This window comes from Phymastichus coffea, unplaced genomic scaffold (assembly GCF_024137745.1).
Source record: "Phymastichus coffea isolate CEN01 unplaced genomic scaffold, Cenicafe_Pcof_1.1 PCOF00111, whole genome shotgun sequence".
In the NCBI taxonomy this organism is placed as follows: domain Eukaryota; kingdom Metazoa; phylum Arthropoda; class Insecta; order Hymenoptera; family Eulophidae; genus Phymastichus; species Phymastichus coffea.
Genome location: NW_026706922.1, coordinates 538,613 through 566,090, shown reverse-complemented (window position 1 = coordinate 566,090; position 27,478 = coordinate 538,613). Strand labels below are relative to the sequence as shown.

General features: G+C 48.5%; 4 protein-coding genes across 8 annotated transcripts; 1 reads left to right on the top strand and 3 right to left on the bottom strand.

The window, feature by feature from the left end:
• Positions 1-7,612: 7,612 nt before the first annotated feature.
• Positions 7,613-9,569, bottom strand: LOC131670506 (silk gland factor 1-like). Its single transcript, XM_058946164.1, has 2 exons — positions 9,436-9,569; positions 7,613-9,353 (listed from the first exon to the last, which is right to left on the bottom strand). The coding sequence occupies exon 2, from the start codon at positions 9,236-9,238 to the stop codon at positions 7,727-7,729; it is 1,512 nt and encodes a 503-aa protein (XP_058802147.1). The 5' UTR covers positions 9,239-9,353; positions 9,436-9,569; the 3' UTR covers positions 7,613-7,726.
• Positions 9,570-15,270: 5,701 nt separating this feature from the next.
• On the bottom strand, positions 15,271-21,150 carry LOC131670497 (uncharacterized protein DDB_G0284459). 3 transcript variants are annotated; one of them, XM_058946145.1, is made up of 7 exons: positions 20,904-21,150; positions 20,101-20,806; positions 19,892-20,030; positions 19,659-19,777; positions 19,033-19,118; positions 17,611-17,709; positions 15,271-16,432 (listed from the first exon to the last, which is right to left on the bottom strand). In XM_058946145.1, exons 1-7 carry the CDS (start codon positions 20,912-20,914, stop codon positions 16,243-16,245), a joined length of 1,350 nt encoding a protein of 449 aa, XP_058802128.1. In that variant the 5' UTR covers positions 20,915-21,150; the 3' UTR covers positions 15,271-16,242. The 3 variants fall into 3 exon arrangements, with proteins under 3 accessions (XP_058802128.1, XP_058802129.1, XP_058802127.1); XM_058946146.1 differs by lacking the exon at positions 17,611-17,709; XM_058946144.1 differs by having other exon boundaries at positions 16,293-17,709.
• Positions 20,653-22,570, top strand: LOC131670498 (calcineurin B homologous protein 1). Of its 2 annotated transcripts, XM_058946149.1 has the most exons (5): positions 20,653-20,669; positions 21,459-21,732; positions 21,929-22,192; positions 22,257-22,350; positions 22,426-22,570. In XM_058946149.1, the coding sequence occupies exons 2-5, from the start codon at positions 21,666-21,668 to the stop codon at positions 22,568-22,570; spliced, it is 570 nt and encodes a 189-aa protein (XP_058802132.1). In that variant the 5' UTR covers positions 20,653-20,669; positions 21,459-21,665. The 2 variants fall into 2 exon arrangements, with proteins under 2 accessions (XP_058802132.1, XP_058802131.1); XM_058946148.1 differs by lacking the exon at positions 20,653-20,669 and having other exon boundaries at positions 21,426-21,732.
• Positions 22,571-23,345: 775 nt separating this feature from the next.
• LOC131670495 (protein transport protein Sec23A) lies at positions 23,346-26,994 on the bottom strand. Of its 2 annotated transcripts, XM_058946142.1 has the most exons (10): positions 26,770-26,994; positions 26,363-26,647; positions 26,205-26,291; positions 25,635-26,128; positions 24,881-25,531; positions 24,654-24,807; positions 24,250-24,576; positions 23,948-24,169; positions 23,803-23,820; positions 23,378-23,486 (listed from the first exon to the last, which is right to left on the bottom strand). In XM_058946142.1, the coding sequence occupies exons 2-10, from the start codon at positions 26,639-26,641 to the stop codon at positions 23,397-23,399; spliced, it is 2,322 nt and encodes a 773-aa protein (XP_058802125.1). In that variant the 5' UTR covers positions 26,642-26,647; positions 26,770-26,994; the 3' UTR covers positions 23,378-23,396. The 2 variants fall into 2 exon arrangements, with proteins under 2 accessions (XP_058802126.1, XP_058802125.1); XM_058946143.1 differs by lacking the exon at positions 23,803-23,820 and having other exon boundaries at positions 23,346-23,486; positions 26,770-26,993.
• Positions 26,995-27,478: the final 484 nt, after the last annotated feature.

Genomic DNA, 27,478 nt, shown 5'->3' with positions numbered 1-27,478 from the left:
CCATCGCCTCGCGTCCCCGCCGACTAATCGCATTAGCGCTACGCTGCAGCCTGATAAATCAGCCGGGTTGTAAATTGGCGTTACAGTCGGCAGCGCACCTACATCCACTCCCCCGCGAACGCGCAAATATTTGCCGGCTTGCCGAAGATTTCCAGAGATTTGCGAGAGCGAGCGACTGAGCGAGCGAGCGAGCGATGATTGCCAAAGGACTTGTTGAAGATGCGTGACATGCGTCGGGCGTGTGGGAAAGCAGGCACGTGGAAAGGGGAAACGAGACACGAGAGAATATTGCCCCCCCCCCCCATCTCGTCCTGATAGCCTAAACAACATACCTATCTAACCACCAACGCAGCCTCCGGGGACTGCGCACTAGCAGTCCGCGAGCGGCCACCTCGAGTGTTCTCTCGCCGCTGCGCTGCTTTCGCGATGGGAAAAACGAGTCGCCGCGCTCTTGTATAATTGCGCCATCGAGAGAGAGAGAGAGAGAGAGAGTGAGAATATGTTTCGCACCCTTCGCCATGTACATCGGCCAGTTTTCTTCCCTTTATACGCGCGGACGAGACAATTCGTGTAGTTATTAGCTCTCCACGTGTGTACATGCGCGTAATCGCGCTTTATCTTTCAAACATTTGAGTTTATACTCGAATAGAACCTAAGTCACATATTGAATCGCATGAGCGAGATACGAAAATATACGTGTATGCGTGTGCGTGACGACCTGCAAACTCGACTTTCGTGTGGTTGTGTGCGTGTGGGCGACTGTGTGTGCGCGCGGGTGTTATTTGACGATTTACCGACCGAGTGTCTCGTGTATAACCTACAAATATTTTGAAAACGATATGTATCTCAGTGTTTTTGTTGTCGCGTCAAACAATAGACGCGATTTATCCCCCTTGTATTGTTTCCACGCGTGTACGTAGAGTGCAAATCAAATACGTCGATAAAGAGCTCATAGTATTTCCTTCTTTCTTTCCTCTTTGCAATACGGTTTATTTTATAATCAACGCGTTGCATTTTTGGAAGCTGACTGCGCAGATTATCGGGGATAATCTCGATTGCGACGCTCGCGTATCGCGCTATGTTTCCACCTACAGAGAGTGGGGGAGGGGCTGTGTAAAACACTTATCAGTGAAGAGCACAGCAGAGAGAGAGAGAGAGAGAGAAAGAGAGCGAGAGCGGACAATAGCCTCATCGCACGCCGGCCGCCGCGTGCAGAAAAGCTGGCGCGAGTCGTGTCACGCGGCCGATAGTCTGGCAATTAGTCAGGTCTCGCGCGCTCGCGTCCGCAATCGATGACTCTTTTTCGCGCGCACGTGTCGCGCGCGGCCCCGGGCGCTTTTAATATGTCCGTCGGCGCGCCACGCGGCCCAGCGTCCAGAGCAGCCCGCATCAATAGAGCGGTAATCCCTTGCCGCGCCGTCGATCCCGTCTTATCCGCTCGGCGATCGATCCGCGCGCGGGCGCCTGCGATTGCGTGCCGCGCGCCGTGAGCCAGCGGATTTTTCACGAAAATTTCACAACAGCTGCGCGAGAGCGACGGCGGCCGTCTGCGCGCAATCACCGCCGAGCCTTGGCTTCCACTCTATTATTCACGAGAGCTGCTGCACGCATCGAGTGCCTCGCGCGAGCCTGCCGAACGTCGCGCCCTGATGCCTCCTTTTTGTGCGCGCACGTCATGCCGTATCCTGTGATTCAGAGCGCGAGAGGGTGGCCCGAGGTTCGCCCTCGAAATTCCGAGTCTTGAGCGTCGAGGGATTGCCGACCATTTTCTCAGTGCCGTTGAAAAAGCTCAAAGCTCTTTTCGTTTTTGCTTCGAGAAAAAGCAGCGAAGACCAGCGGCAGTCGGATTTTTGGATTCTCGTGGTTGTCTCTTGTCTTTTCTCTTGTTTTTTGCGATAAACGCGCGGTGATGGACCGGTCGCTTATCATCGGTTCATGAATTTTCAATCAATCCGGTAGCTACACGTGCTGGGGTCGAGGCGTATATAGGTGGAAGAGCAGAGCCTGATAACGAAAAATGTGATTGTCGAGTGAGCTAGCTCGAACACGCGCGAGCTAATTGGCGCTGTTTGCGAAATGTCGCAATGCCTGACGATGTCAGACGCGACAAGGCGAATTGGTGCGAGTTGTTGACAACCGTGCGGCTCGGCGGGCCCTTCTGTCGCGCGCAGCGAGACAGCAGCCCGTTAACGCCCGAGCTCGAGCCTGACTCGCCGCTTCAGCTTTAATTAGCCGCTGATATCCGGAAAAAATCGCCCGGCCAATGAAACAAATTGTATTAAGAGCTTCGTTAAGGCGCAGCTCGCTTCTCTCTCCTCGCTCGGCCGATCGACTTCTGTATAATTGCCGAGCGCGCCGGAGAAGGACGGCTGCGCTCGGAATAATTGAGGGGCCTAATGGACGCGCTGTTTGCAGACTTTTAAAGAACGCGAAGTTGACAGAAAGGAAGGCGAGCGAGAAAATATCCTCCTCTTTTTCTCGACTCGACTGCGTCGTCGCTCCTCTCGTCTCTCGTTGCGTGTAATTACCGAAAGGACGGACTTGCGCGAGCGAGCGGACGATCGGCGCGCAGCCGACACTGTGTGCCGAGGTCGTTAAATTTTTGCGATATCAAGTGTACCCGCTTTATTAACCTTTACGCTCTCTCGTTCCGGCGACTTTGTCGCCTGGAAATCACCTTGACAGACAGGAAACGAAGCACTACGCTTGTCTACTTTTTTTTCATTTTTCTCTTTTTTTTTCGTAGGGAGAGACTCGAGTGTGAGCGTCTCGTCATCTCGGAAACTTCTTCGTTATCGCGTGGGACTGCGCTATCTCGAGCTCGTCGTGAACAAAAGATTTTCTGGAAAATTGATAATCGCGCCGTCTATTCGAAAAACATACACACACGTGCGTGCATACAATCATCTCGCTTGGATATCGGTTGCCAAACATCATATTTGACAATGAGTCCAAAAAACTGTGCCCGATACCCCATTGAAAACAAGCTACGTGTGTACTGCCGTCGAGCTTTAGGCGCTAGACTAACGACGTCACACCCTTGACACGATTGTTTTCGGAAAAATGATTGAACTTTCAGTCGTGCACGACGAGACGCGAGTCAAATACGTGCTTGTCACGCGACGAACTCGCACAGTTTTAGTTGGAAAAGCCTTTGCGAAACGTATTCTTTGTCCTCATTGCCAATGAACTCGCGATCGTTACGAAGCATAGTAATATGAAAAACTGACGCAAAACAAGAGCGTACGCGCTTTCTGCAATTTCCAACGTTCCGCCTTATTTATAGCATCGATGCTTCGAGCAACTCAACGTGCCTTCCATCTGACAATTTCTCGCTCAACAAACTCACTCTTTGTTTTCTGCTCCCCTCGGAACTTTTACATTTCGACGCATACGTCGCGCGCGTTCCCACACACCGATCAAACGCGTTCGCTTCGCTCGCCAGATATTATTGCGACGACTCGAGCGTGCGCGTGCGAAACGAACGAGATATGTAATTGGCCGATGGAGCTCGGGAAGGCCTTTCCCGAAGGAAAGAGAGCGAAGCAGGCGAGAAAACGAGGTGCGCATCCCCGCTCGATCACCGCGAGCCAATGAATATTTATACGGCGCTCGACGGCCTGCGGCTTGGTCGTGTGCGAGCGCGTAACAATCGAACGGCCCGGCGCTCTCGTGTAGCCGACGGAGCCCGCGCGAGGGCACGCGAGATAAGAAAGTTACACGGCATAATTGGTGCGTCGGTGCGTGACACGAACGCCCGTGGAATTTCCGAGTCGAGCATAATTTTTTTCCCCGCGCCTCAGCCGGAGACGGAGCGCAGGGCCTCACTCTCTCTCTCTCTCTCTCTCTCTCTCTGCCGCTCGTATGACAAAGCCCGCCTTATCTTATCTGTCTCGCCGCTATCGGGCTCGCGCGCGTCGGCGACGCGAAAACTCATCGGCGTCTGTTTGGACAATTGGCGCTGGCTAGAGCCAAAATATTGAAAAGCACGAGCGCCAGCCAAGCTGCAAGGCGGCGCGTCGCGGGCGGCAGCGCGGAAGCCGCGCCGGTGCGTGCGCGGCAACAGTCGCGTGTTTGATTTAGCCCGAGCCAGCTCGTGGCCAAATATTTATTTGTTTGTACGGCAATGCGTATAGGTTTGTATTAATCTGCGCTCGCTGCAGCCGCCGCGGCGCGCGCGAGCAATCGACGATCGACCGATAAAAGGTTCCCGACCCGCGCGCTCCCCGCGCGAAACCGGCCGGCGCATCGATCGGACGTGCCGCGATCGCGCGACCCACATCGACGACGCGTAGCCCCGCGAGTCGCTTTGTCCGCGAGATCGCGGCCGCCGCCGGCGTGGACCGCGCGCGCGCTCGTTCCTCCGGGCCGCACCGAGGAATCGAGTGCGCGCGCAGCTCTGTTTGCCGCGGGCAAACAGCGCGCACGGCCTTACCTGCGCGAGCGCGGCCCGCGCTCAAAGGCCGATGGAAATTAAGGAAGATGTTTGAGCCGCGAGTCCGTTTTTCTGGGAAAACGAACAGTCAATTAAGCGGCGCTGTCGAAAGACGGAAAAAGGGAGTGTCGCCCACGCGGCTCGTCTTTCACGCGAGCCACCAGCGCTCCTTCCTTTTCTCTCTCGAGCTCAGGTGCGTCAAAATATTTGACTTTTCGTTAAAGCTTTTTCTCCTTTCGGGAAGCTCGCTCCTCTCCGAAGAGGCTTTCCGCGTCGGCCGAAACGCGCGCCAGTACAAACCAAGTGGGTCAATAAAGCGCAGCGCCGCTTCCTTCTTTCCTCGTCTCTTTCTCTCGCCGCTTATGCATTGTGCTTGGAGCGCTGGAGTGTGGGAAGGGCGGCAGCCGTGCGTGAGATCGCGCTCGGAGCACCGGCCGCTCCGGAGGAGGCCTCCTCGCGACGCCGCCGCCGCCGCCGCCGCCGCCGCCGCCGCCGCCGCCGCCGCCGCCGCCGCCGCGGCAGCTGGGAGGCTTGCGCAAGCTCTCGCTCACGATAAACGCGCGCTGCTCTCGTTATAAATAACGACGAGGGTCGCTCAAATTTATCGCCGGCGCGCTATCCTCGCTGGCTGTTTGCGCAGGCCGATAGCGGCGGCGCGTACCTGGCGCCCGCTCCCACAAAACTTGTCCTATCGGGCCTCGGCGCAGCTGCGCGCGTTCGTGCAGGCGCGACTCGCTCGCGGCGGCGACTCTTTCTCGTCGCAACGCGTCGCACCTGTTGACCGGCGACGGCGGCCATACGCGCACACGGCGTCGCTCATCCCCCGCGTTTTCGCTGTTCCGCGCGAGCGGCGGCGGCGGCGGCGGCGGCGGCGGCAGCAGCAGCATGATGGCGTCCCGCGGAGAGAGAGACGGAGAGGACGCGACCGAGTCGATATCTCGGGCGGGCGGGCTCGGCCAGCCAACCAGCGCGCGCGCTGATACGAGCGCCCCGCGCACCGGCTCGTAGCGATGGCAACCGGCGGCCGAGAGCTTCCCAGCTTGCGAGCCGCTTGAATATGCAGGGGCCCGAACGACCCGGGCCTGCGTCCTCCTCGGCGGCGGCGCTCGTCGTCCGAAGACGAGCCGACCCGCTCGCACTTGTCGCCGACGATCCGGAGCTGCCTGCGCGCGCGCCCACGCGGCCAGCGAGTCAAACAGCCTTGTTTCAATATTTGCAAATCTTTTCCCGTTGCCATCGACACAATGCGCGAGCAATTATTCGCAGTGGCTTAATTGCGAAGAGAGCTTTCGACTCGAGTATTATTATATATTTCCCGAGCAAACATTACAATTACGAATGTCGCTAGCCGAGCCGACAAAAGGAGCGTTAATGAAATTAATGTTTGATCGTCGAAATACACTTTTAATTACTAGCCCGAGCGGCAAAAGTCAGGTGTGTTCGCGCGCAAGGGAGGTGGGTAGTAGATTGTGTTGCTTTTTTTCCGACGTCAATTAGTATCGAGCGTAGAATTGGTCAATTTTTAATCATCGCATTTGCATGCTTATCGTGTACTTTCAATTAACACGCGAGAAGAGGTTGCGCCAACGCTCGGCGGCTTATCGCCGTTGCCGCGCGACCGCGTTTTTCTGCCGTTTTAATTTTAGACGCGCACGTACAGCTTGAATTTTCGAATAATACCAGCTGCTCGGCAAACATTGAGCAATATTTCGGATTGCCGACGTCTTCTTATTTTCCCCCGGTCGCGCTCGCTCGACTTATATATACTTACTGTTTGTGCGCGAGTTCTGATCCAATTGTCGATTGTTCCGTGCCCCGGCAAAGGAATTACATCTTTTTTTTTTTGTTCGTCAAATTGAATTTGCATGTTCGAACGACGGGGAGAAAAAGAGAAAAATAATCAGTCAAAGCGGCATATTCCATAGCTCGCGTTCGAAAGAAGACAGGAGAAGAAGCAGCCAAGGAGTTCCCGAGCAGCAGAAATTATTGAAATGAACAGTCAATAAAAGGTGGCATAGAGAGAGAGAGAGAGAGAGAGAGAGAGAGAGAGAGAGAGAGAACTCGAAAGGCAGCAAGGAGAGAAAAAATCTATCTCCGTCCGAGTGTTTGCTTTTCTCTTGGCTAAGTTCAAGTAAAAACGAGGAGGCATTGAAGGCTCGGGACGTGCGCCATTAGCTGAAACGTCACGAGAACAAAGGAATGTTAATGTGTGCAGATGTGTCTTGGGAGAGAAATATCAGGTATATACGTATATACAGGATGACAGGCTAAGGGAGATGGGTTATGGCAAAGTGACGAAATCCCATTTGATATTCATTAATGCACGTGTCTTTTTTTGTTGCGTAGAAATACGATCGTTTATTGAAACATGTACATTATCGAGAGGGCGTACAATCTTGGTCGCACGCCTCGTCTGCGTCGTTCGTTCTCGTGGTCTCTCCGCTCGAGTTTGTCGAGATGGTATTACACGCAGAGCACGAACAGAGAATCGCTGGATCTCGGCGTCATAAAACTGAACATTTTACAATCTATATAAAGATAAGGTGTCTGCTTATGTGTGTATGCGTGTGTGTGTGGGTGTGCGCGCGTGCTATGTGTATGTGTATGTGTATGGGTGTGTGCGCAATGTACAATTGAACCTGTGTCGCAGTCGTCGTCGCTTCTCTCGTCGTCTTTGAGATTTCAAGATATTACAATGTTACAATGACAAGAGGCGATAAAGAAAACGAAAGAAAGAGAGGAAACAAAGGGCAATCGCATGATAATAATTATACACAATAAAGTCGAGTACGCGGATACAAGCCAGACGTGAATTTCTATGTACAAATGCGGTGCTCGGCGCGCCGACGCTCGTCGCGAACAGAGTCCGTGTGCATGTCACTCGCGACGCTCGCCCCCGCACAAATATCGGCGCACTCATAGCTAAGCTATCTAAACTCGTAACGGTCCTGGCGGACAATTTACAGCGAGCGGTGCGCGCAGTGCGCCGGCGAACGACCGCTATCTACAAAAGGTGGCTCTGTACAGGCGCGCCGGCGGCACTCAGTCCTTGCGCGGGTTATCACAATAGGCGGGCAGCTTGCGCTCGAAGGCCGGGCGCTGGCAGTAGGCGGCCTCGTCGTCGGTCAGCTCGTCGAGGTCGTCGGGCCAGGCGTGCGGCGGCGGTGGCGGCGGCGGCGGCGGCGCGGCCCGCAGCTGCTGCGCCGCGGCGCCGCCCGCCTGGCCCGAGGCGGCGGCCGCCGCCGCCGCGGCCACGGCTCAGGCCAGCGCGTAGGGGTGCGCGGCGTGGTGTCACAAGTTGGGCGCCGCCGAGACCGCGGGCGCGCCACCGCCCGCCGCCGCCGCCGCCGCCGCCGCCGCCGCGTGGTGGTGGTGGTGGTAGAGCGGCGCCTGGTAGTAGTCCTGGTGGTGGCCCGCCGCGGCGGCCATCTGGTGCGCGCCGCCCGCGGCCGCGTGCATGCCGTTGTGCTGCTGGTGGTGCGGCGAGTAGGCCGCGTAGCCCTGGTGCAGCTCGTACATCTTGAGCTCGGGCGGCTTGCTGTCGGGCGGCTGGCCCGGCGAGGCGGCCGCCGTGGCGCCCGGCAGCAGCCTGGTGATGCTGAACGGGTGGCTGGCCGGCGCGTAGGAGGGCTCCTGCTTGAGGCCGCCGGGCATGCCCGCGTGCAGCGGCTCGGCCAGCAGGTGCGGGTGCAGGCCGCGGCCGACCATGGCCGCGAGTTCGTCGTGCGCCGAGCCCAGCTCCGCGCCCAGCAGGCCGCCCAGGTCCTGCTGCTGCTGCTGCTGCTGGTGGTGCTGCTGGTGGTGGTGGTGCTGCGGCTGCTGGTGCTGCGCGTGGTGCTGCTGCTGCTGCTGCTGCTGCTGCTGGTGCGCCGCGGCCGCGGCCGCTGCCACCGCGTGCTGCTGCGGCGAGGTGAGCAGCGCGTGGTGCAGCTCCTTGTCGTCGGGCGGCGCGTGCTGCGCCAGCGGCGCCTGGTGCTTCTTGGCGTCGGGGCTCGCGTGGCCCTGCACCGCGCCCGGCGCGTGGTGGTGCTGCAGCTTGTTGCTCTGGCGCGTCATCTCCTTCTTCTCGTCCTTGAAGCGCTTCTGGCGGCGCAGGTAGCAGCCGTTCTCGAACATGTTGCCGCTGTCGGGGTGCAGCGTCCAGAAGCTGCCCTTGCCCGGCTTGTCGGGCGTGCGCGGCACCTTCACGAAGCAGTCGTTGAAGCTGAGCGAGTGCCGGATGGAGTTCTGCCAGCGCTGCTGGTTCTGCCGATAGAACGGGAACAGGTCCATGATGAACTGGTAGATCTCGCTGAGCGTCAGCATCTTGGTCTGCGCGTTCTGGATGGCCATGGTGATGAGGCTGATGTAGGAGTAGGGTGGCTTGGCGTGCGTGTAGCTGCGCCGGTAGGACTTGTCCTGTCGCGCGCGCTGCAGCGCCGAGTTGGGCGAGTCGGGCTCGGCCAGGGCGAGCGGGTCGCCGCGCGCGCCCACCGCACCGCCCGCCTGCGGCCCGCTGCCCAACGGCCCGTAGCTCGGCAGACCGCTCATGCAGGAGGCGGGCGCGCCGGCCATGCTGGCCCCGTAGCCGGCCATGGGCCCGCTCGCGCCCATCGAGGCCATGCCGATCGCCGAGGACATGTTGAAGGCCGCGGCCGACGGCGACTGCGGACTGCAATTCATCGACATACCCATCGACACGCACCCGGCCATACTGTTGATGCTGCTGTAGCTGGGGGGCATGCCGCCCATGGGGTTGCTCATCGCGGCCGCGGACACGCCGCCCGCGTCGCCGTACAGCTTCTGCGACTGCAGCATGGTCATCCCGGCGCGCGCTTCACGGCTGCGGCGGCGGCGGCTGCTGCGCGCCGCCCGACCGGGGCTCCTCGCCGCGGCGACGGCTGCGCCTCACTGCGCCGTGCCGCGTCCTCGGCAAGCACTGCAACACCCCAACCACACACGACTCGCGCACTGTGCTGCTGCTGCTGCTGCTGCTGCTGCTGCTGCGACGCGCACCGTACCCGCGGCTCTGACTGGCGGCGTGCGCTGCGTGTGCACGGTAGGTCGCGCGCGCGACGTCGTCGTCGTCGGCGTCGTCGTCGTCGTCGTCGTCGTCGTCGTCGTATCCGTCGTCGTCGTCGGCGGCGGCGACGGCGTTCACTCTGCACGGAGGCCGGCTGCCGAGTGTACTCGGGCGCTCGCGAGCCGGCGAGTCTTGTTCAAACAGCCCCCTCCAGCGGCGACACGCCCACCGCGAGCGCGGCGCCTCGGACGGCCAATCGCGCCGCGGGACGGCGCGGCCCGCCGACCTATCGGCCCGGCCGGCGGCGCCCGCCGAGGGGCGTCGCCGAGCTCTCGTGCGCGCGCGCGCGCGAGCGCGCGCCCGCCGGCCCGAGCGCAGCTTCCCGACCGAGAAACGGCGAGATAGTGACCCTGACGAGAGGGAGACGCGTTTTGCAGCGCTCGCGAATAAAAAGGACAGAGGCGAGGAAGAGATTTGGTGCTCGGCCTGGGGAGGGAGGTATTAAGGCACCTGCTCTCTCGCTCTTTATCGAGCAACGAATTGTTTGCCGCATGAAAATATTGTCCTTGTAAACAGCACTACTCGCGCTCCCTCTCTCTTTCCGCGTTACAATAACGAATCGTCGCGGCGAGTGTTGTTTCTTCCTATCGAAATTGCATTCGAGCACTTTATTAGGCTGGCGGCTCGATATCCAGCGCACGAGGCGCCGAGACAGTCAGATCTTATCGAGCCTCTCCTTTTCCCGATGTCTTTTTATCAATCGATCGCTGACGCGTGTTGCGCGCGCGGTGTCGTTGGTGTCGTTGCTCGCTTAACTCTTGCACAAATATTGTATCTACATCAACTGATTGAACGTCGATCGCTACCACTCTTTTCTTTCGCGAATTTCCGCGCGCGGATGAATACGACGCGCCGTGTAAACGCGCGTGCACGCGCTTTTTTTCCTTTTCTCTTTGTCTCTTTTTATTCGTCAATCCCGCTCGACGACGATTATCAATAAATAACGTCGCGTGCGCGCGGTTATTCATTGATTAAAGCTCGCCGCGGCGAAATAAGCAGGGCGCGCGCGCTTGTAACTTTTGAAGCGCGAGTTTAATGAAAACGCGCGCGCTGTTGACTTTGTCAACAGGTACACGCAGCCCGCGACTGTTGTCGCGTAAAAAACTATTTGCCCGTCTTTCTCGCTCGCAGTTGACTTTTCATTCATAAAAATCGGGCGCGCCGCGCGGCCCGCCAATATAATCGCCGCTCTGGCACTTTATTCGAGCGCTTTTACCTTTAATGCGCACGGCGCGACGGCTGCCTTTGGCCGTCGGACGACTGCACGCAGTCGCGCGCTAATATCCCGAGCTTCGCCTGGGGCTTGCGGCGCGCCAGGCTCACTGCGCGATCAGGCGTCGCGGAGCCAGGGATGGACGGGGCAAGTATCGAGGGGAACGGCGTCGGCGACGTTTCGCGGAGAGTGCTGCCGCACCGGGGCACCGAAGCAGCAGTGGAGAGGCCAGACGATCGGCCAAAGAATTGAGCGACGTTCGTCCTCGCGGCACAGCCGGCGCGTCGCGGTGCGCAAGGCTCAGCGTTGGCGCTTTGCGCGGGGGAGAGAGCAGGCGGCTATATAGCTCTCCAGACTATGCTAATTCGCTGCCAATTCCGAATGTAAATAGGTCGATCGTCAGTCACGTAATCCGCGCCTGAATAATTGAAAGTCGGCGCGCGCGCATCGTAGAACACAAGGATGGCGCGCAGGGAAAAAAGGGTACACGTATGTACACTGGCGGGTAATTCGATAGCAGAAGGCACTTATTATCTGGCAGGGGAGGCGCGATTAGGTTATCGGCGACGTGGGTGGCGCTATTTGACTTGAGGGCGCGCGCGCGCTCGGCTCGATAAAAGTGTTTTGTCATTTTTATAAGAGCTCGTGCGCGCCGCGCCTAAACCTTTGCTCTTGTGTCTCTCGCCTTCGCGCGCGCTACGTGCGTGAGTGTGTTGTGTTTTCCCGTATACCTGTCCGCTCTCGGGAAAGTCTCTGTCTGGGTGGTCGGCCACGGCCGAGTCTGCCCGGTGGAATACCGTGGACGGACGCTCGGGCAGCGATACACCGCCGACGCATCCGACGCTCGGCCGTCCGTACGCGCGCAGGTAGTCGGGGATCCGCCGCTCGTAAAGCCGTTGGGAGGCTCGTTTGCAAATCGGCCGAGGTCACCGCGTAGCGTGAAATCTCGAGCGATCCGACCGAGCATAACGAGCGTCGTAACCCTCTCCGTGGTTACGACCCGATGCCAATCTCTCTCTCTCTTTCTCTCGGCCGTGCGACCGAAGAAAAAATAGTGCCGGTTCAATATCGAAGGGTCGGGCCGAGCATCGGGTCACGTGTCGCGCGTGCCTGCCCGCGCTTTTCCCAGATTTAACGCAGCCGCTATCTCCGCGAAAACATGGCCACTCGCCGAGCCAGCGCGCAGAAATAATACTCTCTCACCCTTCGCTAAGATAATAAAAAAACAGACGTTCCCTCCTCCACCGACTAGCATATTATTGCCGGATTAGATTTATTCTCTCAGGACGTTGCCACCGCTGCAGCGCCGATAATTGCCGACAAACAACGGCGCACCGATAAAGTTCCGCGCGAGATTGTCTCGCGGAAATTTTTCCGAGCGCAATCTCTCTCGCTCGCTCGCTCTCTCTCAGTTGCACAAAGGACGATCTATTTTTCGCTTTATCTTGCGCGCGCGCATGCATGACAACGCGTCTCTCTCTCTCTCTCTCTCTATTCTCGCGCGTCTCGAAAAATAGCATTTCATCGAATCAGAGGGACAGCGCGAAAAAATACTCTCTATTTTTATTTCCATGTTGTTTGCCCCGTATTTGCCCGCGCGCGAATTTTTGCTTTATTCCTTCCGTTGCGCGCCGAGGACGCGTACGCGTATAGCGCGCGGTTTTTTTTCTTTCTTGTTTTTTCTTTTTCGAAATACGCGTATATCTTCTCGTCGGACGTGTTTTTTTTTTATCTCCAGTAATATACTGCAACATCGGCGGCGGCAGCAGCAGAAGCGCTCTATTTTATCTTATCTCTGTTTTTCGTGCGCGCGCGCGCGTAGCCGTACAACATGAGATCAACGATGGAATTGCAAGAAGCGAAAAACGGAAAGGGGACTTCGGAGCGAAATTCCGAGCGTTTCGGAACGCACGAGCGCCGTAAGCAGTAGTTTTCTCTTGCTTCTCTAGCCGTCGATCTGAAGCGTGACGCCGTCCGCCGCTCGCGAGCGATCATTCGAGACAAGATCGCGACCTCGATAAAAGAAAAATAAAGGGCGCGCGCGTAAGCACGTAACACCGTCGAATTACAAGTTAATCCGGGATTAAAATCAGGAGTCTGGCGTACCCCGTGCGATCGCGCACTCGATGGGTACGATGCTCGCGATGTAATTCGATTAGTCCGTGGAAAAGCGAATAAATTAAAAGCAGTTTCGCGACTGCACTCTCCTCGTTGAAAAGAGGCACAGGGAGAGAAAGAGAGAGAGCGGGCGGGCGAGAGAGAGAAAAGAAAGAAACGACGCGCTCGTTCATAATTCAGCGACGAGTTACGGGGCTAAAAGCGAGAGCGAGAGAGAGAGAGAGAGAGGGTAGGAAAAAGCGCGACCGTAGCGGCTCGTTTTATTTGAGCTGGTGTCGCGCCGCCATAAGCAAGCACACCGTCGTTGTCGACGGCGGTGGCGGTATATATGTATTTTTTAAAAATAATATATATATTGTTATATATAAATATATATATAGTATTATATATACGAGCGCGCTCGTTCGGTTTTGTCCCACTAGTTATGTAAAACTGCTCGGGCCGCGCGATCGATTGTGCAAACAGACGCAGACGGACGGAGCGAAAGAGAGAGAGAGAGAGCAAGCGAGCGAACGAGCGGTTTTCCCTTCCTCCCCCCTAGTAAAAGCAGGTTAACGGGCCGATTTTCTATTTGGTGGTGCGGTTGCAAGGCCCCGAGAGATGCGCCCGGCCCGAAAGGAAAATCATTATCGATCGGCGCCCTCTCATCTCTGCCGTAACCCGGCTCTTTCTTCTCGGCGCGGAGAGCTCGTAAAACCTGCCAATTGGTACTATAAACGGACGGAACGCGGAGAGAGATAAGGCTTGTACGAAGCTTTTATTGCTTTCGCAAGGCTACGAAGGGAAAACACAGCGACGACGACGACGACGCGCTGTGAAAACAGATTCCCCAATTGCTGCTCTCTCTCTCTCTCTGCGCGATTACCGAGTGTTTTTCTTATCAACTGCGTTGCCAGAGTGAGAGAGAGCGAGAGTAAGGGAGTGCGGGAGTAGTATGGCAGGGGAAATCACTGTGTGGACACGATGCTTTTTTCCTTTGCATGCGCGATGCGTCGCAACCGCATGCTGTTTATTGAAGTCTCGAGGAGAGAGATACAAACGTTGTTATATCAGCGCAGAGCATCGTTTGTTTGCGTGTATTTGCACGAACTCGTACACACTTCGTTCCTTCTTTTTGCGCTTACATGTACTCTCGAAGGACTCTATTCCCTTACGTGCACACTTCTCCATATCGTTCGCTCCTTTTTTTTTTTGTTTTTCTAAGTACGGTTCAACAATTTTTTTTCCCCTTTCGCGTGATATACGACGATGCAACGTTGAAAGTTTACGGGTGATTTAGAATGACAAGGTGGTTCTTTTTTTCTTTTTTTTTGTAACTAATGGCACTTGATGTATGAATCAGTTGTCTTTTCTAAGCAACGATCTACGCGACGAGTTACGTTATGTACAGAGTAAAATTTTGCCACTAACGCTGCAGAAGAGATATGTGTCTCATCAACTCTCAACATTATCTTCAACGTCGTGTGTCGTTTCACTTGACGGTCTAAAAAATTTGATAAAACGATGATTGTTCTCTTCTCGCGCATCGACGACGATGCGCTTTACGTAGAAAAATAATTATTACGAGATATAAATTCACGAGTGCGTGCGCCATACAACGTGCAAATAATAGGAGCTAATCAGAAGCGTCGTTAATTAATAATAGGCGCAGGAAGGCCACATTTAACATTATTGCAGAGTGGTTACAATATACGGTGATTCGCGATGTGTAATGCGACGACGATGATCAACAAATGAATTATTGCGTACGATCGAGCGCGTTCGGAAGTATAAAAACTCGTCGGGATATAAAGCTCGGCTTGTGTGTGTCTGTGTGTCGTACAATCAATTCGGCGTACGTATCCACATGTAGAAAACATTGTTATTGCGAGGAGTACAGAATATAAAAATTTTTTTGTTAGATCGCTGTACAAGGGCGGAATTTCGATTCAACATATACCAATAACAGACATGGACGTACAACTGCGAGAGAGAGAGAGAGAGGAGCACACTGCTCTCGCCCCACTATTGCCATTCATATAAAGTGTCAAACAAAGCAAACAATAACATAAGGGTGAGGGAATTTCGTGTTATATTTTTAGCCTTGCGCGGCCCATTGTCGTTTCGTATATATGGCGTGCGCCATTCTTATCCAATCACGTACGCATGTAATTGTGTCTAATGGTCGATAAAATATATATACCATTTGCTGTGTATGTGTATGTGTGTGTACGTCTTACATAATTTGATTATTATTTTTAAGAATAAAATCTCCTCAGCGCTTATATATAATATATACGCACACGCTCTATGTATATAACGTATTTCTATAGTGTGCCTGTGTGTATAATATATACGTTTCGTTTAAAAGTGAACAAAAATGTAATATATATATATATATATATATATATATATATATATATATATATATATATATATATATATATAATAAATACACAAGATTCATTTTTCTCGGAACATAACGATGCTGTTTTTCTTTACAAAGTCGAATAAAAATCATCGTCAAGCAAAGTGCCTCGCGGGTGAAAAACAATCGCAACATATGAAATCGAGCAATGGAATGCAAGTACACGAAGAATTTAATACGGCAATACTGCATAGAATTTCGCACTTCAAAGTGTGTCTTGCTTTTTGGTTGAACGCGAGCACTTTGTGTTTACGCGGGATTACGATCTACGCCATAAATAAGTAAAAACATGGAGAGACACAAACAGACAGACATAGAGAGCAAGAGAGAGATAAATAGGGAAAAATACATTAGCTAGTTAATGCAGGAAAGTGGATTCTTGTCTCATGTGAGGATTGCGCCCAAGCAAAGCGCGGGTGAAAAGGCACACGAGACAACAATCTACTTTCTTGACATACGTTAGATACTCTATTTTTCAAAACAACGTGCAGATGGAAAGTGCGAATTTGACTGCACGTTGTTCGCCGAGCCTGCGGCAAAGTCGTACTTCCCGCACGGCGCGTTGAAATAGTACATTTTGATACTACGCGAAAGTAATTTCAGCCTTCTATGGACGTTTGCGCCCGAGCGAAGCGAGGGTGAAGAGGCCACGCGAGGCTGAAATCACTTCTCGTACATGTATCTAACTTTCGATGCGACGTGTGTGGAACGAGATTTTAAGCATGCTCGACTCTTCGAGCGTGCGTAAAGTCCAGTTCCCGCGCACGCAGTGTCGAAAAATGTTTGATTTTGATGTCAAAATATATGTACATGGACGTAATTCGCCGTTCAAAAAGAGAGCGAGAGAGAGAGAGAGCAAAAATTTACAAAATCACGCAATGGACGCATGGAGAGATTCGATACATCAACATTCCCAGAGCGCAACAGCGAGGCGAAGAAAAGAAGGCAAGAGTTGTACTGTCCAACGTGAACGTAGTATCGTGAGGGAGTAATAAGTACAATGGGCCTCAGAGATCGGTGACAGGTCCCTTGGTAGGTCCGGTGCCGTCGTTGCACGAGATTCGGCCGTAATTGAAGCCGCTGTCCCGATCGTCATCGGCGTCGTCGTCATCGCCGCCGCCACTGCTGCTGCTTGAGCTCATGGCTGCTGCTGCGGCCGACGGGCGCCGTAGCTGCTGCTGCTGCTGCTGCTTCGCTCTGCGGCGTATCATACAGTTTCGTTTCAACAAGTCTACTTCTCTACGAGTCAGCAGCCCTTTTGCCAGTGTATTTACACAGCTTTAGCTTTCTACGCGCCCCCGCGATCGACAACGAGAGAGAAAGAGAGAGAGAGAGAGAGAGAGTGAGAGAGAGAGAAGGAGAGAGAGACAATCCCTTTTTTGTTTCTCGTAAATATTATAGCTACGGTTTCGCCTTTGACTTTCCGCAGACGACGGAAGACGGCGACTGGCGTCTTTAATTAGTGTTCAGTCTTGAAAATTAGTGCTAGGGAGCAAAAAGCTTGGAAATTGGACGTAGTTCCGAAGACGATTAATTAACACTCGACAGAAGCGATTGTGTTAAGTGTGTTAAAAAGTGGTTGGTTGTTAACGAACAAAAATCAGCGCCTAGTCTTTTGCAATGTTTAGCTGCTTCGAGATCGAACGCCAATTAAAGACGAGGCAACTCTGTTTTCGATATGTGCGCGATCGAGCATTAGTTGTTTAAATAAAAAGAAAAACAAAAGGATTAACTTTCTCTGTTCTAATGATGAATGACGCGGGTCGAGAGAGGGCTAGGTTTAGGATAGAGCATGCCAATTTCCCGGTGTAGCTGCTATTGTGCATATATATATGTATATATATGTATATCTAGCATAGTGCTGGTTGATGAGAGAGAAATGTACAGATGAACAAACATGCATTGGCGAAAGCGAAAGACAGAGATGAGAGATGAGAGAGAGAGAGAGAGAGAGAGAGAGAGAGAGATCGACCTACGTGGTGTACGTATATACAAATACATATATATATCACAAGTAGGTATGGGTGTGCAAGCGCTTCGCCCCCTTTTAGATGTACGCGGTGGTGTAGGTGTGCGACGACTTGTCTTCAGCGATGAGCATATTGTCGTTTCTCGGCGAGCTCGTGCCCGAAGCCGCCGCCGCCGCTGCCGCCAACGACGACGACGATGACGATGACGATGACGACGACGGCGACGACGACGACGACAACGATGACGATGATGACGACGACGACGACGACGACGACGACGAGGAGGAGGGTACTGTCGCAGCTGCGGCTGCGGCAGTGGTGGTGGCTTGTTTATGATTGTGCTTCGGTGTGCTCATGCGAGATAAAGTGGGTGGTGCCGCTACGAAATCGATGGGGCTTACGCACTTGGCTTGCCGACGGGCCTCTTGCAGCTCGCGGCGCAGCGCCAGGTTCTCTTCCTCGAAGGCCACCAACTCCTCGCCACGGCTGTTCATCTCGCTGCAGCTGTATCGTGCATTTACACAAGCCAATTTTAGCGCCAGGGCAGAGTCAAGCTTTCGCTCGGACGCTTGGTCGACGCTCCTTACGAAGGCTTTGTTATTTAGAGAGCGGTTAGTAGTCGCGGAATGCTTCTCGTGTAGCGTGGCTTTTCCGATGGATTTTGCGCGACATCAGTCGCGTTTGCGAATTCTCCGCGTTTTCGCAGCTCAGACTATACGTTTAGTTGCTTTTCAAGTGAGCCTTTTTTATATTCTATGAAATTCGATTTAGAAGATCAACTGCGGAGATTACTCGGCGCTTGTTACTTGGAAATGTTTTACTTTCAAACTGAAGTGTAAGTTGTTCAGTATGTCGGTCGAGGGTCTATTCACTCAGAAGTCTCATAAATATTTATCGTTATTTTATAATTTTTATCGGTGTTCTTAATGTTTCAGGCTAAGAAGACGCGCGTCTTTGATGTACCACACGACAAACAATCAAAGCACGATTAAAATCTTAATGCAGTTACCATTGGGCTAATTTTCTTTCTTTTACTTAGAGATATTTTATAATATTTAATGCCAAGGTGACATTTAATGCGAGTTGGTCAAGAACTGACTAGCAGCTGAAACTTCATTTTGAAAAAGCTGTACTAAGCTAGTAATGAGTGAAATCATATTTTGGTATAATTCCCACGGTAAATTTCATATCTGAGAATGAGTCATTGATTACACTCGATTTCTTCCAAACTAACGTCAATTTTTATTGGAACATGAGAAAAACTTGATTTTTTATCAACTATTGCTCAGTACACTTTGTCAAATAGCATTGCAGACAGGAGCAGTCACAACTGTTTACGAATCTTGAGGCAGTCAAGAAATACCAAGACTTTTTCAAATTCTAATAGTCCTGAAAAATTGTAAGATTTTGCTCGAATTTTACTGTACGTTTATTACGTAGACACTTCCGAGTAAATAGCTTGTCAATTCTGATTGCAAGTAACGAATCCCGTGGCGATTATCAAAGACATAACGACTCGCAGCCAGATGTTTCTTTGCAATTATTATGGTAAAGCATTGCTGAGACTAGTGAGCGAAGCTCGTTTCTACAAGCCACGGTTGCAAATTAAGTTAAATCTTCATGTCGGAGCGTCTCCCAAAGCGTGCTAACTCTCGCAGCAAATCCAAAAAAGGAGGAACAAGCGTACTACTTCTCGTAAGGAGCGTTAAGAAGAAAGAGAGAGAGAGAGAGAGAGAGAGAGAGAGAGAGAGAGAGATAAAGATGAGGAACCGCAAGCCATAACCGTGCTTGTGCTGTCACGCACTAAGAGAAAGAGCATATACTCACTTGAGACCGAGCCTCAGCGCGGCGATTTCGTTCTCGAGCTTAACGACTCGCTCGTCGCTCGCCCGCGTCACCGCATCCAGCTGACTCTGAAACACAGGGGCAAGAAGAGAAAAAGAGCAGTCAATTAAACCGATTGGCTAATGGAAGGCGCTTTGGAAACTCGACACGACGATAAGTGCCTCCATCCATCGTCGATCTCTCGCGCTGGCGTAGCGCCTGAAACCCGAAGCCCTGCCCCATCCTACCAATTTCATTACGAGGCCCGACGCTGCTTCGTAATGTCATTCAAACACAGCGGAGAGAAAAAAGCAACCGCCGCCACACATACCAAGGCTCACCTGGCTCGCTTCTTTCTTTTTTCCCCTCTCCGTCCTAGGCAAACAAAATCCTCGGCGCGCTGCGCAAATATGCCCATCATGCATAGTAGGTCGAGCGAGCCGCAGAAAGAGAGAGAGAGAGAGAGAGAGAGAGAGAGAGAGAGAGAGAGAGAGAGAGAGAGAGAGAGAGAGAGAGAGAGAGAGAGAGAGAGAGAGAGAGAGAGAGAGAGAAAGAGAGAGCGGAGCGAGAGAGACAACCTATCCGCATGAAGAGCGCGAGCGAGCAGCCAAAACGCCGGATGTACTTACTTTCAATTGTTCCAACTCCACGCTCTTCTGGCACTGCTGCGACTCCATTAGCTGCTTCATCTTTGATAGCATTGCCTCCTCTTTAGCTCGGTTTGCATCCCTAATTTCCTTGATGATATCTGTTCGGAGGCAGCCAAACGAAAAGCTTCGCGTTAATCTCTTTCAAACTGATGCGAGCCAGTCTGCTTTATCGCCGTTTCGCTGTAATTTAATTCGTTTAAATATATTGTTACCTGTTAACATTCCTGGTTGGTACTCCGAAGGAACATTTTGCTTTAGTTGGTTTAATTCAGTCTTTACGGTTTCTAAATCTGTTTTGGCTTCGTGCAGATCCTTATATAATTGACTGTTGATCTCTTTCATTTTAGTCATCTATAAAATCACACAACAATTATTATTCAAAAATATACATATTGTTCCACATACGTAATTGGATCGTTACCTGTTCAAGAAGAGACAAAAACATTTTGTTATTCTTATCAACAGTTGTTATAGAACTCCCACTTTCAGAACTATCAGAGTCCTCTCCTTTTGAATCATCAGGTAAGTCAGCAGGTCCCAAGCCAGGATCAGAGTATCGTCTGTGCTCAGAATTCAACTCTTCACCATTATTCTTATTGTCAATATTTGCAGTGGGAGGTAAACTGGTATAATCTCCATTTTGATAAGCCATTGGTGTGCAGTGAGTCCAACCATTCTCTTGCAAGCTTGAGTAACCGTTACCTGCATTATCGTGTATACCAAGAGGACCATTTGACATTCTGGCTGCAGATGTTCTTGTTCCACCCCTATAAGTTCTATAATTAGGTCTTACTACTGGTTGATAGAGGTGGTACATGGGCGGTAAGGAAACAGGCTCCATAGCATATGTGACAGGGACAGCTGAATAGCCACAAACACTAGGATCTGACATCGCTGTAAAAAGGCGCTGTCCATTGTGAAGGGCTGGATGAGGTTGAGTTTGAGGAGGTCTGTGCTGTTGCCAATACATTTGTGAATAATCCATTCCAGGTACTTCATCTTCACTTGGTTCTTGACTATCTCTACCATTATTGTACCAAGCCTCATGGGGTGTAGGACTCCTTCTGCTGCTTTGTCTTCTTTTACTTTTTCTTGGCTGACTTAGAAAGCCACATTCATTTTGAATTCTTGAAATTTTAATATCGTTATATTTAGCAGAAAAATGCATTTTTTTGTCAGTTAGAAACAAAATAAAAAGAAAACACAACAGTCAGCTTTACTCACTTCTTACTCATAGTCACTGGAATATGACGCGACTGCTTCAGGCACTTGAAGGTAACGCTTTTGCAAGCGTCGCTACTTAATTAGAACATTAGGAATAGGAGTCACGGATAAAACGACCCTGAATTGAATTTCAGTTTCTTTTTATTCGCAAATTCATTAGACGTCACAGATGATCATCGTGGGCGCCGCCATTACATTTTGTTTACTATTTCCATCGAGCGGGATACGGGATTTTTTTGAATGGGTGCGCCTGCTCATTCATCCGAAACGCTTGCCAGCAGACTACAATCAACGTAATAATAATCGCTAATTCTAATGAAATTCGTCTTTTTATTATTTTCAATCATGAGTTGATAATTATTCATAATGATAACGCATTTTCTTCGATATGTATATATATATGTGTATATATACACATACAGAGTAAAATGATTTAGCCAAATGATTTCGATATATCTCGAATACTCATTCGATGTAACCTTACCTACATAGTATAACGATTACTTACTATTGCTGCAGTAGTGCTGACTGCTGACTGGCTATCTGTTATTACAGTCGCAATCGCATCGAAAGTGATATTTTATGTCGTGGCCTGCACGTCAACCTGTACTTTGACCTGACGACAACAAATAACTCCAAGGCTGATATGCTGTAGCAATTGGATTGGGTAATCAGCGGTGATCATCAGCTTTCTACATCCTAAAGCTGATAAAAGTGCTGGAATCGTTGTTTCATCAAGTGTGTTCAATCACAGCCTTAAATATGGGTAACAGATCAAGTCTACTTTTACGCGAAGAAGAAATTGCACAAATCCAAGAAGCTACGGGATGTAAGTGGTGATTCACATCATTATTTTATTGAAAATATTCACTAACATTATTTACTGTAAGTCTTAAATAATTACTGCAGTATAGTTACACAACATTCCTGTATGAATAATCATAATAGAGATGGGTGAATGAAAGTTGAGTTATTAGGTATTTGTTCTTTCAATTAAATTAAAGTAAATTATGTTTTCTTTTCAGTTACACCAAATCAAATTGAACGACTGTATAGTCGTTTCACAAGTTTAGATCGTGGTGACTGTGGCACACTTAGTAGAGAAGACTTTTTAAGGATTCCTGAACTGGCTATAAATCCGTTAGGCGATAGAATTGTTAATGCTTTCTTTGATGAAAGTGGTAGCGATAGAGTCAATTTTCTCCAGTTTATGCAAGTCCTCGCACATTTCAGGCCTATAAAAAAGAATGCCCCTAATATCCTGAATTCCAGAGAAGAAAAGTTACGATGTAAGTGATAAATTGACTTTGTTTCTTGAACAATAACTAAACTAGAGTATCATTTGCTCTGCAGTTGCCTTCAAAATGTATGATATAGATAATGATGACATGATATCTAAAGATGAACTTTTAGCTATTTTACAAATGATGGTTGGTGCTAATATAAGGCATGTGTATTATATTTGTTTACATTAACATTTTGAAAATTGTACAGTTTTATTGTAAATCATATTTAATTGTAGCGAGGAACAACTCTCAAGTATAGCAGAAAGGACACTATCCGAAGCTGATGAAGATGGTGATAATATGATCAATTTTGAGGAATTTTGTAAAGCGCTTGAAAGAACAGATGTTGAAAGGAAAATGTCTATAAGGTTCCTTAGTTAAAACCATCGAATGTTAGCTAGCACAATTTATAAAGTTAACTATTGCCTATTTTCACTGTAAGAGAATACTTCTACGTTTTTTTATTTGATGTAAGTTATTGAAAGCTACAAATTATTTTGCAATTATGGCTTAAGGACTTATAAGCAAGGACTAACATAGATTAAGTGCTTTATGAGGAACTGTGAACAGAATGTATTTAGGTTTTATTTAATTTTTAGATTTAATTTCGTTATTATAAAAGAAAGCCAGCGCGCAAAAACGTTTTACATCTACTAGTAATAAGATGTCATGTTGCATAAGTGCTCTGGTAGCATTTATTTCTTAATAAAACGATTATGTACAATCATGTTACTGAAACTTATAAGCTCTTACTCTTTGTCAAGCACGACCGTACCTATGTACATAAACAGTTTAATTTCCTTAAATGACTTTAAATAAACTATTGTTTGTAGGTAATTTCATAGATGTCTTCAACTTAATTCCTTTACCTTACAAACATTTATTTTTTTTTACAATGCAATTAGAAATGAATGACACATAAAGTATCAGTTAAACAACAAAGCTAATTACGCTAAATTTCTTTTTAAATTATAAAAATCTAAAAGGATCTAAGCAAGGGTGTCTACACAATACAAGTAGTTTCTGTAGTGTAAGTTATTTATAAGGCAATATGGAAATGTTCTTTTAAGGCTATAAAAATGCATTACAATATATTGGCATTAAAAAACTAATCCTGGTTGCCCTTAACAAATACATAATTTATATACTTAACACAGAAATTTTTCAATATAAAAAACAATATTGAATGTACTTTTTAATTAATAGGCTAAGCCGTTGATGACACTGCCAATTTCTTCAAGTGCTCCATGAAAACTTGAAGACTGACGTCGTCCGTCAATACTGGAGCTCCGCTTTCCTAAATAAAAAGCAAATTAATTAGTAAAGCACTAAATAATCATTTTAATAGAATCAAAATGAAAAGCGTGATTATACTCCTTCACCATTAGTTGTTTTTTCAATAGCAAATACATTTTACCCTATCCTAAGAGCATTATAGTTTATAAATTGAAGATTCGACGTTAATTCCACCGTACCAATAGTGAACTTTAAAATTTGTAAAATGAATATTAAAAAATGCAAAAAAGCGTAAATCGAGAAATACATAATATTAATTTAAGCAATAAAGCAAATTAAACCAAATTTAGAAAACAATTCACAAATAAAAAACCAACCCCATTGGACATCGGCATCTGGTTCACAGGATCGTAATGAAATAAAAAATTGATTAATCACAACGTTGAATGCTGATACTAATGATACATTTAAATGAAAAGGAAGACTTTTAATATAATAATTGAACGTGTGAATAAAACGTACCGCTCCATAAGCATACATATTATTGTGCGTCTGACTAGGATTGACTTTACTCAAGAGGAATCTAGCTTGAGAGCCACCCTGTTCAGTGTCAATGTATCTTGGAGCTGGAAATCGTCCTGCCAAGATTTCGGCTGCATCATCAACTGGAGCTGCTAATAGTTGTTTGAAATTTTCATATTCTGGAAGATCTTGGTATTTCAATTGACGCCATTGAGCTATTGTCTGTGAAAAGATGATAACTGAGTTAATGACCGACATTTTAAAAATAGTATTAATAATTAAAAAAAAAAGAAAGAAAATACCTCTCCATGGAATATAAGAATCTGAAAGAACGTATCCATCAACAAAATTCTATCGGGTTGAATAGATGACGTATCCAACAAAACTGGTTCTGGTGGACCACCAAAAGAGTAACTGTACAAAATAGGTTGAACCATAATCAAAGAGTTGGTCAAATCTTCTCTCATGAGCATATGTCTGTAGAAACTAGTTTCGTCCGGCGAATTGTTGAAAACTTGTAGGAATTGCGATCTACGTAAATGATACATGAATTGCGGATAGAGCGAGAAGTTCTCCGCTAGTCTAAAGCTGTTTGGATCGTCCTTTGAGTACTCTCCAAACTTCTGACACTAAAAGTTATGAAATACATCGTTAATTCAATTTTCTTATAATGAATACACTGTAATTAGAAATTCAAAGAACTTACAAGACGAATAAGCATTCTATCCACCCATCTCAGTACATCTGGACCATCTTCACTCTCGGCTCTGAAAACTGCGAGACGAGACATTAATACTGCAGCTGCTTCTTGATCAAAACCAGCGGCAATGTGATGCAAAGATGTCGATGCATCAGCCCAGCTAAAATAAGAAATTGTAATTAAGTAAAAGTTACAATATCAAATGATGACGTTTTCTGATGAGGCCAACTCACTTTCTTGCGACCGTCGTAACTCTAATTCTCCTCTGGCCACTGCTGTGTTGATACTGAGTGATGAATTGTATGCAACCTCTTCCGCCTTGAGGAATAGGAGCTGCTTGTTGGTTAACGACCTCAAAGAACAAAGCAGTGGTTGTTGAGGGAGTGAGCGAACAGAACTTCCATTGGCAAGTACCACCCAAGCCAATTTCTTGTTCTCCCACGCTCGGCCCTTTCACGTTTAGAGATACACAAGGACCAATAGCACCAGAGACTTTCAGCTCTCTAGACGTTTTAACTTCCAATGTGGCATTGAAAGCCATTTTCAAGTCGCCTTTAGGATCCTTGGCAAATACACGTTGGAAAGTTTGCTTGAAGAGGGACGAGTTGAAGGAATCACCCATGACCATATGCCCACCAGTGGAATTACAACATGACCTCATTTCAAGTAAACCAGTTTGATCCAAAGCACATGAGTAAATGTCTATTATGTGCCCATTAGCTGCTACTCTAGCTGCCAAACTGTCATAATGCTTTGTTGCTTTCTTCATATGCTTTGCATTGTCCTTTTGAATGTCATGATGGGATCTGATAGGTTGACGAAGATCATCTGTGACTACTTGGCCAGGACCTTGAGAGCATGGTCCACCCACAAACAACATGATTCTATTAAAAAAAATATATTCTATTTTTAGAAATGGAACTCTTCTTAAATGTTTTTTTTAACTTTAAAATAAACAAAAAAACATTTTTAATTAAAATTACATACCTTCCACCAGTGTTTGCATAACTAGCTTCTAACAAGCCAGTAGCTACAGCCAGCGCAACACCAGTGGATCTCAATGGTCTCTTTCCAGGACCAACAGGCCAAGGATCTTTCTGTAATTCTCCTAACAAATCTGTCAAACTCATGTCACACTTGTGCACAGGTTGTAAAAATCTGTTAGCTGGTGGCAAAGGCTGTCCAGTTGGTCCTCTCTGATTTGGATTTTGTCCAGGAACAGGTCTTCCAATACCCAACATGTCCTGCACCTGTTTTGGTTGCAAGTCCTTAGTTCCACGAAACACATAACTCTTACTGCATCCTTCACAACCAAGTTCGTGAACTTGAACCATCTTGCCAAATGTCACAAGTCCTATTAATGCATTGGGAGGTAGTAAAGATAATGACATCTGAAGTGCATCTTTCAGGGCAGTTAACTCTTCTTCATCTAAACATGTATCTACAACTAGCAAAAATATTGGAGGTAAACATGGAGCTCTCTGAAAATAAAAAGCCTCAATGAACAATTATTTTTTATCATATAGAGAGGATTAATTAAAGAATCCAATACAACACCATGATAGTATATTCAATTGTTGAAAACATTGGAATTAACTCTGCTGGCTGATGTTGTTCTGTAATTGCAGCATATTGTGGTGGGAACTAAACATTCAAAAAGAAAATTTAATCTCATGATCTTTGGAGACTTATTTAGAATAAGCTGAAAAACTGACTGGATTTCTCTGGAAACAAAAGGTGCAAACCCAAAGCTTCGCTCGATAATCAACTTGGCAAAGTGGATTGAGAATCGCTCGACAAGTAGGTCGTGTACAGAGTACAGGATCATATTGGATAGGTGGAAGATCAAGTCGTTCTTTAATCGGTTGATAAAGCGTTCCTAATGGCACGACTAATCGGGTAGCTTCAACCCTAGACGAGGGCCAAACATTCCACGTAAAACGAACACCATCTCGATCCTCGTTTTGTTGAATAAACTCCTCGTACGTCGTCATTTTGACCTTTAATATGGAAATAGAAATCCATACTAATCATCTATTTCACCCGCACTTTTGCTCAATCATTCCGCAACATATTTGTGTAAAGTGAGTGCGGAGGTTAACTGACATATTGAATGACTTACCTCTTCTCACAATTATTAAGCTTAACAGCAATTCAAGATCGAGATAATGAGATCTTACTTCTGCGGCTCGATCAATTTAATCATAATGTTAACAATGTTTTTCATAAAAAAAATCGTGAACGAAGTTTGGTAGCCAAGTATGTGGCTCGTGCAGCCGTCATCCGGGCCACGTCATTTGCTAAACTTGCTTGCGACTGGGGGCCGCCAACTTGCAGCTAGCAGCAGCCGAGCGGTGTGAGCCGTGTGAGCATTCCCTGCGAAGAACACGCATGCGCCAATGTTAATTTAACAATGTCAACATTCAAATGTAAATACGTTCAAAATGTTGAGGATTATTACTCTTTCCTTTATTTATATGATTATCATAGGATCTATGAAATTTCTCGAATTATTCTACAATATTTGATGTTGTAATGGTAAAAAAGTTAACTTTCCTTACAAGAGAATTCTCAATCATAGTAATCATACCTTATGCTGAAGTTTTTATTACGGTCACATGTATCGATCCGTAAGATTTACATTTGTTCATTCGTATGCATACCTGATTACTGTCAAGTTGCAGACGACGGTCATACAATATAATTTGTAGCCAGCTCAAAGCAGTAGACAAAGTTGCGAACAATTCCTTCCCTTTTCGCCTTCCAAATTAATCACGACGACTGTAAATAAAGACGCATATCGGCATGTATGGTAGTAGATGTTTTTCTGT